This window comes from Globicephala melas, chromosome 7 (assembly GCF_963455315.2).
Source record: "Globicephala melas chromosome 7, mGloMel1.2, whole genome shotgun sequence".
NCBI lineage: Eukaryota > Metazoa > Chordata > Mammalia > Artiodactyla > Delphinidae > Globicephala > Globicephala melas.
In genome coordinates, this window is record NC_083320.1 from 26,704,290 (window position 1) to 26,722,385 (window position 18,096).

At 35.1% G+C, this 18,096-nt stretch overlaps 1 protein-coding gene across 8 annotated transcripts in view; it reads left to right on the plus strand.

Moving 5' to 3' along the window:
• Window positions 1-18,096, plus strand: part of KANSL1L (KAT8 regulatory NSL complex subunit 1 like) — a 145,441-nt gene that overhangs the window by 119,485 nt on the left and 7,860 nt on the right. For all 8 annotated transcript variants that reach the window (XM_030853120.2, XM_030853110.2, XM_060301890.1 and 5 more), the window contains exons 7-9: window positions 796-961; window positions 3,872-3,979; window positions 16,200-16,328. In XM_030853120.2, coding sequence (XP_030708980.1) covers window positions 796-961; window positions 3,872-3,979; window positions 16,200-16,328 — 403 coding nt within the window. The remainder of the gene's footprint in view (window positions 1-795; window positions 962-3,871; window positions 3,980-16,199; window positions 16,329-18,096) is intronic.

The window sequence follows — 18,096 nt, forward strand, 5'->3', positions numbered from 1 at the left end:
TGCATATTTTATACATATCTTTTTTAATATTTTCAATTCAATTTTACTTAATGTAAATATGTAATACATATGTCTTCATAGTACTTCACTGTTATTGCAGTGTAGATATTGTCTCACATTATAATTTAAGGCAGACTCTAATTTCACTCATTGGTTATAACAGATTAGAAGGAGGAAAACAGTACAGTTGACCCTGGAACAAGGTGAGGGTTAGGGGCGTCAACCCCTACTCAGTAAAAAATCTATGTATAACTTTACAGTCAGTTGGCCTTCCTCCCTATCTGTGGTTCAGCATCCGAGGATTCGGCCAACCACAGATCATGTAATACTATAGTGCCTATTTAGTGAAAGAAACCCGCTTATAAGTGGACCTGCACAGTTCAAACCTCTGTTTAAGGGTCAACTGTATGCACACTTCTTAATCATAACATAGTACCCGCTCACTGTCATATTTTTCACTAATCTGGAGTGTAACCATTTTCTTGTGACCTAAAGTTGTTCAAACTCATTTCTCTTTTTTATGATTTCTTAAGATGGGAGAAAGACCCATTTTCACAGACTTTACTCTTCATTTTGAAGGACTGAAAAGGGACTTGTCAAATCTCATCACACTCATGGCCTTCTATATCTTTGCTTCTATCACTTAGTCTAGGTCATTGTAAAGCACTCTCCCCAAGGTGATTTAGTGATCCAGGACTTATTGCTGGTGTCATTCAGATATTGTACTATAACTGTTATATTCTCTCTGATTAGCTTTTCAACAAAAATGAACTCTTTATTTTTTTTTCCTTGCAGACTTTGCCTTCAAAAGAAACAAGGTTTTTAAATACTACACAAATGCCTTGCCTGCAATCATCTTCAATTTGGAGCAGCTGTGAACACAATTCAAAGTCTCAAATATTAACAGAACATGTATCAGAGTTAGATTCTTCTTTCCATTCCGTTCTATCATTGCCATCAGGTAAGATTCCTTTTAAAAAATTTCTAAGTAACTGACTTTTTTATGGTGAAATCTAATCCTGTAAATACAAGGAATCTGATAAACTTTTATCAGTTGTCACTGGATATTACAGCTAAACAGTTTTCATAGAGAAATTAATCTAGTCACATGCTGAATTAATGTTCTATCTTTCGGTTGATTTTTTTTTTTTTTTTTTTTTGCGGTACGCGGGCCTCTCACTGTTGTGGCCTCTCCCGTTGCGGAGCACAGGCTCTGGACGCGCAGGCCCAGCGGCCATGGCTCACGGGCCTAGCCGCTCCGCGGCATGTGGGATCTTTCCGGACTGGGGCACGAACCCGTGTCCCCTGCATCGGCAGGCGGACTCTCAACCACTGCACCACCAGGGAAGCCCTAGGTTGATTTTTTAATTCCTTGGAAACCATTTTGACTTACTTTGGGAAATTTTTAGCTTTTGATCTCCTTTTGATGTTAAATTTTTAGCATGTTATTGATAACATGGCTGTGCTGTTGAAATGTTTCTCAGTAAGTCAGAGTTCGTTTTCTAATGTGTTGTTTTGCATGGAGTTTTCCCTGCCATGTAGTATTCCTCCATCTATAATCAGCATTGAATTTCTCTGAGAGAAGAAAATTGTCCATCTTTAGACATAGTCAACTTCTGAACCTCAAAAATACCTGTAATATACAACCGAGCAGATGAGGCATTGCATCCCTATATCCCTAAGATGGCTTTAAGTTTCTTTCCAGTTCTGTCTTCTGTTCAAATGTTTCCAATCTTACCTACATTGGAACTGAAGTAAATATTTAGGGTAAAAAAGCAAACATTCTTCACACTGGTTATCTCAGGTTCCTCTCTTTATGGGAAGATATCTCAAATGGGCTTTTGTTTCCTTTTCAGCCTTTGGTTCTAATCATCCAGGGACTGCTCCTCTTTGTAAAGCACTATTTCTTGTACCTATTCCTGCCCTGAATGTTAGTTTGGTTTTTACCAGTATTACAGTGGTTTCTTAGCTACACACCATACTTTGAAGTAAGTTCCTGGTAGGAACTATTTTACTCCATCCTTGAGGAAACCTTAATAATAGAAAGAAAAAATAATATATATAACAATAACACAGCTAACATTTGGTCTTAGCATACACTGGGTCCTATAAGCACATTACATTTTCTTGTTTGATGCTTGCAGCAACCCCATGAGGATAGATATTATTGTCCTCTTTATCTTACATATAAGAACATTGAGGCTTAGAGATGTTAAATTACTCATCCATAGTACACAGCTAGTAAATGATGGAGACAGGATTTGATCTGAGGTGGTCATTCTCCAGAGCCACACTCCTAACCATACTCTTTACTGCCTTTCTGTTTTCTTATTAGTAAATTTGTTTCTCTGATAACAAAAACCTAAGAGCTGGCATAAATAATCTTTCGTCCTACTATGTCACATCTAATAAGTTAAGATTAGCTTCCTTACCTACTACTTAGGGTTATCCATTTCTTCTTGTGTTCATTTAATAAAAATCTGAATACCTGCTGTATACTAGGTATTAAGTAGGTGGTAGGAGTATAAATACAAATAAATCCCTCAAGTTACTTGCATTCTAGTTTGACAACTGAAATATAAACTAATAAGTGTAATAAAGTGTTATGAAATTTTAATAAAAAGCCCACAGGTCACAGTGTGGGTTCTAAGGAAGGTATATGGGTAGACCAAGCACCTTCCCTAGTTATGTCATGTTTTCCCACAACTCAAGAACAACAGTGGTAGAATAGGCGATACTCCATATAAAAGTTAAGTGATATTTCATTGGAAAAACTTATGTTTTGATAATTGGAAATATCAGAATCCTGAAATGTTTAAGTAGCATATTTAATTTGTATTCTTATTTTCATTTTGTCATATAGTTTTATTATGGTCATAGTATAGTGATAGCATTGAAATCCACCTTACATCTGACCCTTGGGAGAGTCTCCAAGTGATATTTATGAACCCATATTTTTGTGTAGAAAAATTTTTCCACACTTGAGTATGGATCTGCCATTAAAATACACCTTTTGATGGAGAAATACTTGTTTAAAATTGAGACCCTTCCTGGGTCTATCCTGATTTATGCATTCATAATTAGTTTTCTTAAAAATGAATACCTTCTTTCTGTAGCAAAACTTTGAATAAATCAGCTGCTTTATAAAATATTTCTTTATGTTTCTTAGGAAAAAGTTTAGGTGTCTGTTGAATGCTTTTTAAAATGATTGTTTTTGCATTCTTGACTGAAGAAAATACCCTTTAGTTAATAAATGTGAAGCACATCTATTTTATTTATTTAGCTCCTCTTTTGGTTGTGAATATGGAATATAAACATAGTGATTTGAACGACTCTCCTAAGTCTCTGTTTAAAAGAAGAGAACTAGTTTGTCAATATGTTTTGATCTTTGTAAAAGTAGATTTCATTTTGTGATTCATAATACTAGTAAACTAAGGGAATGTGAAACAGCATTTTCATAAAAGGTTGCATCTGAATTATAGTGGTTTTCCCTCAAGTAATTAAAATCGTGTAATTATGTCTTTTGGAAACTTTATTTCAAATGCAGAGTTTGTAGGGGTGGGGTGGAATGGATTTAGAGTCAGGCAGGTTTGGCTCTATATTTTATTAAAGACCTTTGTTTCATCTGCAAATAGTATTTAATATTTATATTTGTTCATCTTAGTTTATGAAATTGTTCATTGTTAGTGTTGTTTATTTTACATATAATCAGTAATTTCCAAAATACTGCTAACAACACGCTTGGAAAGAATAGTTTGCCACTTCTAATAGTTATGACTTTTCAAGCTTTGGCTTATTTTTCTAAGTCTTAATATTGGAGTCTGTAAAGAGTGATTTCACTGAAAACACTTTTTTTGCTTTATTTTTCTAGATGTGCCTCTTCATTTTCACCTTGAAACATTGTTAAAAAAGACTGAAATAAAAGGAGATCTTTCTGAAAATAAATTTGTAGGAGACTGTATCATATCTCCATCACCTGGTATGTCATTTACAAATCTTGGTACTTTATATACCTTTTACATCTTTCGTATACTTATTACTTTTGCTAAGGAAGTAAAATTTAACAAAGGAATGAATGTAAATCCTTAATTTTTAATATTCACTTTTCACAAATCACACACATACAAATAGAAAATACACAGGAGTAATCCTAACAGGATACTTATTGAATGAGAATTATGAAATATTATTGATAAATATAAAAGGAAATTTAAATAAACATGGGGATACAGCACTGCTGGATGGTAAGAATAATTAGGATATCAGTTCTGACTTTTGATTTATGTTTAATGCAACGTTCAATATAACTTGAAGTTCTAAAAGAATTTGGTTAACATAAAATAGTTGTAAAGCCCATTGGGAAGAATTAATGGGAAAATGGAAAAGGAATTGCTGGAAGAAATATTGAATCTAGCCCAACCACATATGGAAACATGACCAAAATCTATAATCATTAGCATAAATTCTATTTTGCTTACATTTAGGAAAGTAGATCCATGAAACAGACTACATAGCTTCTTCTTTATTATATAAAGGAAGAACTGTAAATCAATTAGAAAGTGGAGAATGAACAGTAATGTTAGTCTTTTGGGGGGAAAGTTTGTTTATACACTCATTTCATATCATGTATCAGAATAAATTCTACTTGGTTCCAAGAATTTTAAATAAAACACTAAAATTACAAAATAAAACTTGAAAAATTATAATGAAACTCTGAATGGGGGGTGGAGACATTGTCTATGCTGGGAATAAATCATAAAAAGAAAGAAAATACATCAGCGTATTTTCACTGTCTACAAAGCTAAAATCTCAACATCAAAACGTCACACAAGATAAATTATTTCCAGATGAAATCATCGTCTCCCTCAAAAACTCAAGAATCAACTGAATGCCTGTTAGAATTAGAGTTCTGAAAGGTAGCAGATTTTTAAATAAACTTATAAAATTAAGTAGCCTTTACAAATACCAGTAATAACCTATTAGAATTTGTAAAAGAATAAATTATCCTAGACATATTGACAATGAAAATATAAAATATCTAGGATTAAACCTAACAAGGAATTACATGAAGGAAACTTCAAAAGTTTACAGAGGAACATGAGTATATGCTTATATGGAGAGAAATACCCTGTTCCTGTCAGAATATGGTAGCTTAAGATGTCATTTTTTCCAAATTAACTTATAATGTAATTCTTTTTTAAAAATTTTATTTATTTATTTATTTTTATACAGCAGGTTCTTATTAGTTATCTATTTTATACATATTAGTGTATAAATGTCAATTCCAATCTCCCAATCATCACACCACACCACCCCCCAACTTTCCCCCCTTGATGTCCATACATTTGTTCTCTACATCTGTGTCTCTATTTCTGCCTTGCAACCTGGTTCATCTGTACCATTTTTCTAGATTCCACATATATGCGTTAATATACGATATTTGTTTTTCTCTTTCTGACTTACTTCACTCTGTATGACAGTCTCTAGGTCCATCCACGTCTCTATAAATGACCCAATTCCGTTCCTTTTTATGGCTGAGTAATATTCCATTGTATATATGTACCACATCTTCTTTATCCATTCATCTGTCGATGGGCATTTAGGTTGCTTCCATGACCTGGCTATTGTAAATAGTGCTGCAATGAACATTGGGGTGCCTGTGTCTTTTTGAATTATGGTTTTCTCAGGGTGTATGCCTAGTACTTAAAATGTAATTTCTTTTAACATCTTTATTGGACTATTATTGCTTTACATTATTGTATTAGTTGCTGCTGTTTAACAAAGTGAATCAGCTATACGTATACATATATCCCCATATCTCCTCCCTCTTGCGTCTCCCTCCCAAACTCCCTATCCCACCCCTCCAGGTGGTCACAATGCACTGAGCTGATCTCCCTGTGCTATGTGGCTGCTTCCCACTAGCTATATGTTTTACATTTGGTAGTGTGTATATATATATATCAGTGCCACTCTCTCACTTCGTCTCAGCTTACCCTTCCCCCTCCCCATGTCCTCAAGTCCATTCGCTACGTCTGCATCTTTATACCTGTCCTGCCCCTAGGTTCTTCAGAACCCTTTTTTTTTTTAGATTCCATATATATGTGTTAGCATATGGTATTTGTTTTTCTCTTTCTGACTTACTTCTCTGTATGACAGTCTCTAGGTCCATGCACCTCACTACAAATAACTCAATTTCGTTTCTTTTTATGGCTGAGTGATATTCCATTGAGTATATGTGCCATGTCTTCTTTATCCATTCATCTATTGATGGACACTTAGGTTGCTTCCATGTCCTGGCTATTGTAAATAGTGCTGCAATGAATATTGTGGTACATGTCTCTTTTTGAATTATGGTTTTCTCAGGGTATATGCCCAGTAGTGGGATTGCCTGGTCATATGGTAGTTCTTTTTTTTAGTTTTTTAAGGAACCTCCATACTGTTCTCCATAGTGGCTGTATCAATTTACATTCCCACCAACAGTGCAAGAGGGTTCCCTTTTCTCCACATCCTCTCCAGCATTTATTGTTTGTAGATTTTTTGATGATGGCCATTCTGACCCGTGTGAGGTGATACCTCATTGTAGTTTTGATTTGCATTTCTTTAGTGATGTTGAGCATCCTTTCATGTCTTTGTTGGCAATCTGTATATCTTCTTTGGAGAACTTATAATGTAATTCTAATCAGAATCCCAGAATCATTCTTCTTTTGGAACAAAGTTATTCTGAAGTTTATCTCAGAATGAAAATGTTGAATAGTCAATAAAACTTTTAAAAGATCAATAAGGAGGTGTCAGATATCGAAATATAAAGGTATAATCATTAAAACATTGTGATGCCCATGGAAGCCAAGGGAACTAAATAAAAAAAGCCTAGAGACAAACCCAAGGATTCATTATACGATAAGAGTGATATTTCCTATTAGTGTGGAAAAGATAGCCTAGCCAATAAATAACAATAAACAATTCTTATGAAGCATTCCTTATATGCCAGTACAGTACTAGTTGAAAGGCTTTGTATGTGTAAATTGTTTTAATCTGTACAACCCTGTAAGGTAGGTATTACGATTATTTTCTCCTTGACTAGCTTTTCCCAAATCACAGTTGAGTAGTAGTAGAGGCAGGATTCAAATCCAAACAGTCTCTCTCAGAGTTAATGCTTTAAACAACTAAGTTTTTCCTGTAATCAGTGGCATTAAGTAATGACTTTTTGGAAAAATAAAATGAGATCTGTATCTCATACAGCACATTAAAATAAATTTAAGACGGATGAACATAAATACATTCCAGATAGAGTAAAGAGGTAAATGTTAAAAATGGTATCTTAAAAGAATTAGGAGAAAAAGTAGGTGTAGTAAATGATAATAAAGAAAATGCTAACAATCGCTAACATGTAATTGAACACTTATGTGCCAGTCACTGTGCTAAATGTTTCTCCTTTTTCCAATTACATTAATATTAGACATTTTAATTATCAGTTCTGGCAAGACTGTGTAGTAAAAACAGGACCCTAAAATATTTCAGGTGCAATTAATTGATACAGGCCTTTTGGGAAGTACTGTGAAATGCATTACAAGGCCTTTAAACTACGTATTTTTTATAAGCTCATTGAGGAAAAAAAAAAAAACTTGTGTACTTGTTCACAATAAATGTTTGCTAAACTGTTAACTCTGTACTCTGATCCAGCAGATCCATTTCCAAGAACCTAGTCTAATCCTAAATATGAAACCACCTTTATTCACAAATATATTTATCTTAACATTATTTGTGGTAATGAAAAATTAAAGACAACTTGAAGAGAACAGTAGGAATGTGGTTAACTGTCTATCACAGTGGAATATACAGCCTTTTAAAGGATCATAAAAGTTTATCTAAGGATGGAAACATTTATCAAAGAATGTTAAGTGATATTAAAGGACAAATGTTTTACTTCTATGGATGGTACAATTATAACCATGTAAAAATGTTTATACTTGTATCAGCCAAATGCAATGTACGGGCCTCTTGGGGATCCTGATTTGAACAACTCAGCTGTACACACACACACACACACACACACACACACACACACACACAACAATTTTTGAGACAGAGAAATTTGAACATGGACTGGCTGTTGCATATTAATTATTGTGTTAGATGTAATAATGCATGTGGTTACATAAATACACATTTTATCTGTTTATTAGAGATTCAATCTGACACATAATGTAGATAAGATATGATGTCTGGGATGTGCTTTAAAATATTACAGCAAAAAAAAAGCTTGTGGGAGAGAGAACAAGATTGGTCACGAGCATTCGTGATGCTGAATGATAGGTACAGGGGAGTTCATTATTCCACTTTCCATTTGTGTTTCTTGAAATTTTTCCACAGTCAAAAGTTAGAGAAAGGAAAAAAAGCACTAAGGCAAGAAAAAATTGCCTATGCTTGGAAAAAACACGAAAGAAATACAGGAAAATATAGCTTATGTTTACTTTTCATGATTTAATTCTACTTGGAAGTTATCCTGAGACTAAAATTTTTTTACTTAAAAAATGTGTTCATGAAGATGATTATTTTAAGAATGTCCATAATACAAATAATATCATGATGATAACAAGTAGCTCCAACAGCTAGGGAATAGCTGTTAAATGATACTGTCTCTAATTAGGAATATTAGATGACCATCTGAAAACATAACAATGATGAGTGAGTTACCAGATTTAAAAAAATAGTTATACATATATCCAAATAAAATCATTACATTTGAAATATTAATATGAAATATATGTATATGACTGAAAGGGAATATGCAAAAACAAAGGTAATTATATTTCTTCTAATGTTGCTTTATTATTTATCTGACTTTAAAAAATGGGGCAGTGTACAGGAGTTCCCTGGTGGGCTAGTGGTTATGATTCCAGTCTTTCACTGCCGTGGCCTGGGTTCAATCCCTGGTCAGGGAACTGAGATCCCACAAGCTGCGCAACCAAAAAAAAAAAAAGGGCAGTGTAAATGTTAGGCTCAAAATTATTAGTGATGTATCAATAATGTAATGACATGTTAGTAATGGGAAATTAAAAGCTAGGAAATGGAAGACATTTGAATTGAATGCTACAGTAACATTAGGCACATCAATGAAGTATTTTTTTGTATACCAATCTCTCCTCCCCTATTTTCTTCATTCCCTACCACTCTCAATCCAAATAATTATTAATTAGGTTTCATCCCATATCTGTCTTAAACAGCTGGCCATTAATTTTTCTTTTCTACAGAATTAAGTAAAACTAGAGTCCAACATTTATTGAGTAACTACTCTGTGCCAGGTAGACAATTAAGTGCTAAAAAATCAAAGGCGAGTCACAGGAAATTAAAGAAATTATAATGTGATGGGGAAGCAGACACACAAATGACTATTAAATGATGTTAAGGGTACAGACATGATAAAAAATATTCTTAAAAAGGGGGGAGGTGAGTGTATAACTCTGCCTAGCAGAAGGTAGAGGAAGAGGAAGAGAAGTTAAAGGTTATGGGAAAAGGGCAAAAAGAGGAACTTCAGAAAGATGGTGATGCCAAGTATAGCTTTAAATACTTAACTGGAATTTAGAGGAAGAGTCAAATTTTCCAAATCATTGTTTCTCAAGTTTTAATGTGCAGATTACTTTGGTGATGTGGTTAGAATGCAGATTGATTCAGAAAGTTTGGAATGGGGTTTGAGATTCTATATTTCTAATAAGATCCCTGGTGGTTCAAATACTGTTGGCCCATATTAAGTAACAAGCTTTTAAAATGGAAAAAATCACATAACTTTTCATGGAGCCATGAAACACTGTGATGTGTTCAAGTATATACAAATAGCCTGGTATTCCTGTAGGGCAAATTGTGTGAAAGTAAATAGATGTTTTTGTGCTTTACCTCAGAGCTTGGATTTATCCTATACTCTCCTTTAGAGTTAACAATTATGACAGAACTGCTGACTTCAGGTAACAAGAAAGTAGGGAAAAGACAAACTGAAGAATTGATTAGTTGCCAATTGTGAGGAGATACCAAAGCCAACTTAAGGGCCTATACTCATCAAAATATTCAAAGTCATGAAAGACAAGATAATGGAATTATTTCAGATACAAGAAAACTTTAAAGAGACCTGCCAACTGAACGGAGAGTGATCAGGATTTTCTGTAAAGAACATTATAAGACTAATTGGTGAAATTTGAATGAACTCTATAGTTAGCTAATAGTTAATTATTAACTTCTTGGTTTTGATAGTTGTGTTCCTATGTAAGCGAATGCCCTTGTTTTTGAAAAATACATATTGACATATTTAGAGTAGAGAAGCATCATGTCAGTATTTCATTGGCATTCAGAAAGATGAAGCCAGTGTGGTAAAATGTTAACATTTGGGGGATCTGAGTAAAAAATATATGGGACTTCTTTGTATTACTCCAAGTTTTCTATAAGTCTGAAATTATGTCAAAATAAAGTTTTATTTTTCAGAGTGCACAGAGAGGAACAATAGCACCACAACCCACGCAAGTCAGAACCCTAAGGCTCAGCCTTCTTCACCCACGCTTCCTCGTATCTAAACCCCATTATCAGTGTGACCTTATGCTTCAAACCGGCTTCTCTATATTTCTACCAATTTCAGTCTAACTTAATGATCCCTTATCTATACTCCTGAAATAGCCTAATCAAGTTTTATTTCCCTTCAATCCCTGCAGCAATTTATATTTTCAAAAAGTAAATCTAATTATGTCACACCTGCTTCCCATCCCCATCCTTTAAAATATTTGACAGAGGGAATATTCTTTAATAGAGTATCCCTAAAGCCCTACTTACATAGGCTGTTTCCTACCTGTTCGTGGTTTTCACCATGCTTCCTTACTCTAAGGTACCTGGCTGCTGTTCACTTGCCAAATTTTTCCTGTTCCCTGGTGCCTTGGGCCTTTCTACCATTCTCTCTTCCTTGCCCTTATTATCCAGCAGCTGTTTCTGTTCGTATTTTGTAATCTAACACTTTATCTGGGAAGCCTTTCCTAGAGCTCTCTTACTAGTTATACTCAGTATCTCCTATCAATAGTACTTCTGTTTTCTACCACACATTACTTGCAGTTTTTGAGAATGCGTATAAACTACATCAGGGGCATGGTCCATGCCTGTTCTTGCTCACCACTGTCCCCCCAAGGTATAACACAGTGCCTGGCATGAAACTGGCTCTCTATAAAGTTATCAAATGTATAAATGAAAGGGAAGGCAGGAGACAGGAGAGATGCTGGGCCAAGATATATCTTTTTGTTTTTTGTTTTTCTCGGTACGCGGGCCTCTCACTGTTGTGGCCTCTCCCGTTGCGGAGCACAGGCTCAGCGGCCATGGCTCACGGGCCCAGCCGCTCCGCGGCATGTGGGATCTTCCCGGACCGGGGCACGAACCCGTGTCCCCTGCATCAGCAGGCGGACTCTCAACCACTGTGCCACCAGGGAAGCCCCAAGATGTATCTTAAAATGAAATTTAGGAGATTTGGGTAAGTGAGCACTGAAAGACTGGGAGGGTTATCATCAGGACAGGTGAAAAGAAGGTGTGAGTTACATTCTGAATTGCCATGCATCAAGAGTCCACTACAACCTTACAAGACACCAAAGAGTAAAAGGGGGAAAGTGTAAAGAAAACTTTTGAGTAAAATTAAATAAAAAGCATCACTTTAGTGAAGGTTAAGGTTTCTGATGTGCTTTTACAAGACTAGGGGTGGTGGTGAGACTCATTTTAGAAGAGATGCGTTGAAATTTGCCTGGAATTTTCTTTAAAATACTCTAGAAAACGAGTGGACACTATTGGAACACCAACACATGCCAGGTATATATATTTTAAAACCTAACAATTCTAGCTACCCCTTTGTAGGAATGAGTTTAGAATTGTCTGCCATCTTATTTTACTATTTAACATCTTTCTCTGCTTTCTTTATCTTGGGTGGCAAGAAATCTTGAGGGCTACCTTAGAATTCTGTTTACTGTTTTTCATGAGGGCTTTAAAAAGTCGCCATTGTTTTTTCCTGCATCTGCTTTTGCTTTTTTCTTTTTACATCTTTATTGGAGTATAATTGCTTTACAATGGTGTGTTAGTTTCTGCTTCATAACAAAGTGAATCAGTTATACATATACATATGTTCCCATATCTCTTCCCTCTTGCGTCTCCCTCCCTCCCACCCTCCCTATCCCACCCCTCCAGGCGGTCACAAAGCACCGAGCTGATCTCCCTGTGCTATGCAGCTGCTTCCCACTAGCTATCTACCTTACGTTTGGTAGTGTATATATGTTCATGCCTCTCGCTTTGTCACAGCTTACCCTTCTCGCTCCCCATATCCTCAAGTCCATTCTCTAGTAGGTCTGTGTCTTTATTCCTGTCTTACCCCTAGGTTCTTCATGACATTTTTTTCCCTTAAATTCCATATGTATATGTGTTAGCATACAGTATTTGTCTTTCTCTTTCTGAGTTACTTCACTCTGTATGACAGACTCTAGGTCTACCCACCTCATTACAAATAGCTCAATTTCGTTTCTTTTTATGGCTGAGTAATATTCCATTGTATATATGTGCCACATCTTCTTTATCCATTCATCCGATTATGGACACTTAGGTTGCTTCCATCTCCGGGCTATTGTAAATAGAGCTGCAATGAACATTTTAGTACATGACTCTTTTTGAATTATGGTTTTCTCAGGGTATATGCCCAGTAGTGGGATTGCTGGGTCATATAGTAGTTCTATTTGTAGTTTTTTAAGGAACCTCCATACTGTTCTCCATAGTGGCTGTACCAATTCACATTCCCACCAGCAGTGCACACCCTCTCCAGCATTTATTGTTTCTAGATTTTTTGATGATGGCCATTCTGACTGGTTTGAGATATCTCATTGTAGTTTTGATTTGCATTTCTCTAATGATTAATGATGTTGAGCATTCTTTCATGTGTTTGTTGGCAGTCTGTATATCTTCTTTGGAGAAATGTCTATTTAGGTCTTCTAGTTGTTTTATTGTTATTGAGCTGCATGAGTGGCTTATAAATTTTGGAGATTAATCCTTTGTCAGTTGCTTCATTTGCAAATATTTTCTCCCATTCTGAGGGTTGTCTTTTGGTCTTCTTTATGGTTTCCTTTCCTGTGCAAAAGCTTTGCAGTTTCATTAGGTCCCATTTGTTTATTTTTGTTTTTATTTCCATTTCTCTAGGAAGTGGGTCAAAAAGGATCTTGCTGTGATTTATATCAGTGTTCTGCCTATGTTTTCCTCTAAGAGTTTGATAGTTTCTGGCCTTACATTTAGGTCTTTAATCCATTTTGAGCTTATTTTTGTGTATGGTGTTAGGGAGTGATCTAATCTCATACTTTTACATGTACCTGCCCAGTTTTCCCAGCACCACTTTTTGAAGAGGCTCTCCACTGTACATTCCTACCTCCTTTATCAAAGATAAGGTACCATATGGGCATGGGTTTATCTCTGGGCTTTCTATCCTGTTCCACTGATCTTTCTGTTTTTGTGCCAGTACCATACTGTCTTGATTACTGTAGCTTTGTAGTATAGTCTGAAGTCAGGGAGCCTGATTCCTCCAGCTCTGTTTTTTGTTCTCAAGATTGCTTTGGCTATTCGGGGTCTTTTGTGTTTCCATACAAATTGTGAACTTTTTTGTTCTAGATCTGTGAAAAATGCCAGTGGTAGTTTGATAGGGATTGCATTGAATCTGTTGATTGCTTTGGGTAGTAGAGTCATTTTCACAATGTTGATTCTTCCAGTCCAAGAACATGGTATATCTCTCCATCTATTTGTATCATCTTTAATTTCTTTCATCAGTGTCTTATAATTTTCTGCATACAGGTCTTTTGTCTCAGGTAGGTTTATTCCTACATATTTTATTCTTTTTGTTGCAATGGTAAATGGGAGTGTTTCCTTAATTTCTCTTTCAGATTTTTCATCATTATTGTATAGGAATGCAAGAGATTTCTGTGCATTAATTTTGTATCCTGCTACTTTAACAAATTCATTGATTAGCTCTAGTAGCTTTCTGGTAGCATCTTTAGGATTCTCTATGTATAGTATCATGTCATCTGCAAACAGTGACAGCTTTACTTCTTTTCCAATTTGGATTCCTTTTATTTCCTTTTCTTCTCTGATTGCTGTGGCTAAAACTTCCAAAACTATGTTGAATTAGAGTGGTGAGAGTGGGCAACCTTGTCTTGTTCCTGATCTTAGTGGAAATGCTTTCAGTTTTTCACCACTGAGGATGTTGGCTGTGGGTTTGTGCTTTTGCTTTCTGGCAATCTGATTCTCATTCCTTTGCAGTAATTTTTCCCTTCTCTGGTAACTTTTAGGATGTCTTCATACTTATGTGCTATATATATATATATATATATTTTCATTTGCTTTGATGCTCAAGTGAGTTATTGAAACATTAGAGTTAATATCAATGTGTAAAAAATTTTGACTATCATTTCTTCAAATATTACATCCCATTCATTCTATTCAATTCTTTGTTAACCTATTTGGTTTGTCCTTTTTTTCATATTTCCATCACTCTATTCCTTTGAGTTGTGGAATTACTCTTCCAATCCAATGATCTTGACTTTTAGATATGACCATTCTGTTATTCAGGGCAGTGAGCAATGATTCTGTTTCACAATTTCAACAATTATACTTCCCATTTCTGAGGTCTCTTGGCCTTTTGCCTCTTTCTCTTGGCAATATTAGTTATTTTGAAGACCTGTAAATCTGTATTCTGTGAACCCATTAACTATTTCTAGAGATGGTTCTTCCATTGGTTGTTTGTACCTTTTCTTTGTTTTACGCTACTGGTATTCAGATTTTTGGAGTCTTGTGTTCTCATCTTTAAAGTTGATATTCACTGTTACAATTTCTGCCACTGCTTTTTATGGGATCCTTCTCATGGAAGAGGTAGAAATTTGCACTCTATACTGTTTTCAGAGGCAGTTATGGATGAGCAGGACATGTTTCAAACAAAGTGGGGCACTGGGCGTTGCCTTATCTACCCACCCATCCATTTCTCTACTGAAGCCTCAAGGACCCTGGTGGAGGTGTTGGCAGGCTGGCAAGTGTAGTCATTCTATTAGTTACTGCAGGTAATTCTTTCTTTCCTCCAGGTCTGGAGTGCCTTTGATTTTGATCACATTTTTGTGGCAGTACTTTCCCATGTGCTTTTGCAGTTTGCTTCTCAAATTTCGTAAGATATTAGGCTTTCAGAGATTGCTCACAAATTCCACTCTACTTAAAATTCCTTTTTTTTTTGCATGCTAACGTGGATGTAAATGTGCCGATCTGTGCATCTATGTATAAAAATTTTGTCTATCATTTTTAGGGTGCTTTGCCATCTTGAAATCTGAGTCCCAGTCACTGTTGGTAGACCATACTCTTTTTTCTCAGTGTTGGTGAGAATTTGGCACTTAGGCCTTCATATTTTTCCCCTATCCTTTCCACATCTCCAAACATTTCAAAAAAAGAAGCCAATTTAGTTATTTATCCAGTACTGGAAATATGGGGTTCAGACAGAACAACAGTCATGGTGAAACTAACATTTATTGCATACTTATGCCACATATCATTCTAATGACTATTACAGGAATTTGTTTAATCCTCACAATCCCACGATAGCTGCTATTATCCCTATTTTACAGATAAGGCAACTGAGGCACAGAGATATTAAGTGACTTAACGTTTTTAAAAAATTCATTGCTTTAAAAAGTGAAAGAATGGTGCTAGGCACTGTCAGCAGATTGATGAAATCTGGTTATTGCTCTCAAGAGATCCCAGTCTGTTGTATTCTATAATCTTACTTAGTCCTGAGTTGTTCCCAGATTTAAGGTAAGCAGGAACTAACTTAAGGATTCAGATCATATTCAGCCAAGATTTACAGATCTGAACAAATCGTCTCTGTAAAATTCTGTAATTTAGAAGACTGTGAGAACAGATCAACTTTCCTCTTCATCCTCTTCACATAATGGAGCAACTATAGGAAATTGAGCACTTCCTGAAGATGTTTTTAATGAATCTTACTTTGGTTATTTTCAGCTTAGGAGTATTTCATCTTCGTATGTAAGTATTTACTTCATTATATATAATTTTGAACTGGTATATTAATATTCTGCAATGTTACAAAGTAAAAAGAGGTTAACATGCTCATTATATTTGTGTTAAGGAACTAAAACTTCACATTTTTCTTTCCTTTTCAGTACATAATACTTCCCTGAATCAATGGAGAAATGGATATTCTCCTATATGCAAGCCTCAAATGAGGTCAGAATCTTCTGCACAGCTGTTACAGGGAAGAAAGAAAAGACACTTGAGTGAAACAGCATTAGGTAGGTTAAAATGAGGACAGGATCACTAGTACTAAAAACTGAAAATAAAAAATTCTGATTTGCAAAGAACCTCTGCCTCATGGGAGTTATAATCTAGAACAGTCACTAATTACACAAAACATCCATGGTTCTATGAACATTAAACAGCATATTCATGTAGTCAATTCAGAATTATTTGTGGACTGGGAATCCATCCACTTTGTGAGTTAAGGATTTCCTTCCTATGTTTCCTAACTAGAGTTATCTTCTACCTGTGTTTCCTAACTAGAGTTATCTTCTACTAACTGTCCTCCTGGACAGTACTTAGTCTCCAACATTGTGTTCTGGACTCAAAATATGTCAGTACAAGGTTGCCTTTTAGATATTTATTACCATTTCTGGTACCTATTGTGGAGATGTTGATTTCCCTGAAGCTTCCTTGGAATTTTGATAAACTGGGTGAGATTCATCTAAGGTAACTCAACCGCCTGACTGAATTCCCCTTAGGAACGTACAGTTCCAAGATGAATAGAGATACCTCTGAAACTAGAACCCTGCTAGTAATACAAAATGGGTTTGTTATGGGGATTTGGGACAAGATAGTTTCAACAGTTATTGCAAATAATGATAAAAAATAAAACTTAACTGGAAAGGTGTGTATTAAATAACAAATTATCTGTATACCCTATTGGTTCTTATTCATTGTTCCAGTGGATCTAACACTATATACATTAGTCAAGTATGTCCGAGGTATAGTATGTCAATACACCCAATAAATTAGAAACTATTTACATCCAAGATGTACTTAACTGTAATTATACACGGTGGCTTTAACATATTTATCAGTATGGCTTCTAGAAATCCCACCATAACAGACCAAAGTCACTACCTAATATCACACTACCTGATCAACTAGTGTGGAACAAAATTAAACTCCCACCCACATTCAGGGATATCATTATGCTTTTTTGGTGCCTTAACCTTAAGATAACCAACAGTCATCTAGCTTTTGAGGAACTTTCATACATCTTTGCCAAAATATAGGAAAACCTGTATCTCTTAATATAAAGATGCATTATGAAAAAATACACATTACCTAAGATGTAGACTGTTTTACTTGAATTGATAGAGCTAACTTTTAGCTAGATGGGAACATAGGAATAGAATGAGTAAAATGCTGTACTACAAAGAAGTAACTAGACAGCTCTCTAGACAACCATTTTCAAGATATGGATACTGATTTGAAGAAACAACTAGCCAGAAAGGACATTTTTAAACAACTGGAATAATATAAATATGAACTGTGTATTAAATTTTACATTACACAGGAAAATATTTTTCAAGATCTGTACTAAAGTAAAATAAAGAAGGGCAGTAAGAAAATAAACATATACCACTAAAAAGACACAAAACAAATGGAGAAAAGGAACGTGGAAGAGACAGAAAATAACAAAGTTGGAAGTAAACTTAACTTTGTTATCAATATTCTGAGAGAAAAGAGAAGTTTTATTCCTGAAATAGGATGTTATAATAGGAGAAACATTTTCAGAAATCAGTAGTCAGAAGATCAAGTTAAGGAAATCTCCCAAAAAGTAGAAAACGATATGAAAAAATCAGAGAATAGACAAGAAAATTAAGAGGTAAGTCTTAGAAGTTCAACCTCTGAATAAGTTACAGAAAACATGAACAGAGTAAAGGGAGATTAATAAAGAAGGATATGCTGGATAAAAACTGTCAATACCCCAGAAAATGGAAATTGTGGCAGGATTGTGGCTAAGATTTTCATAAA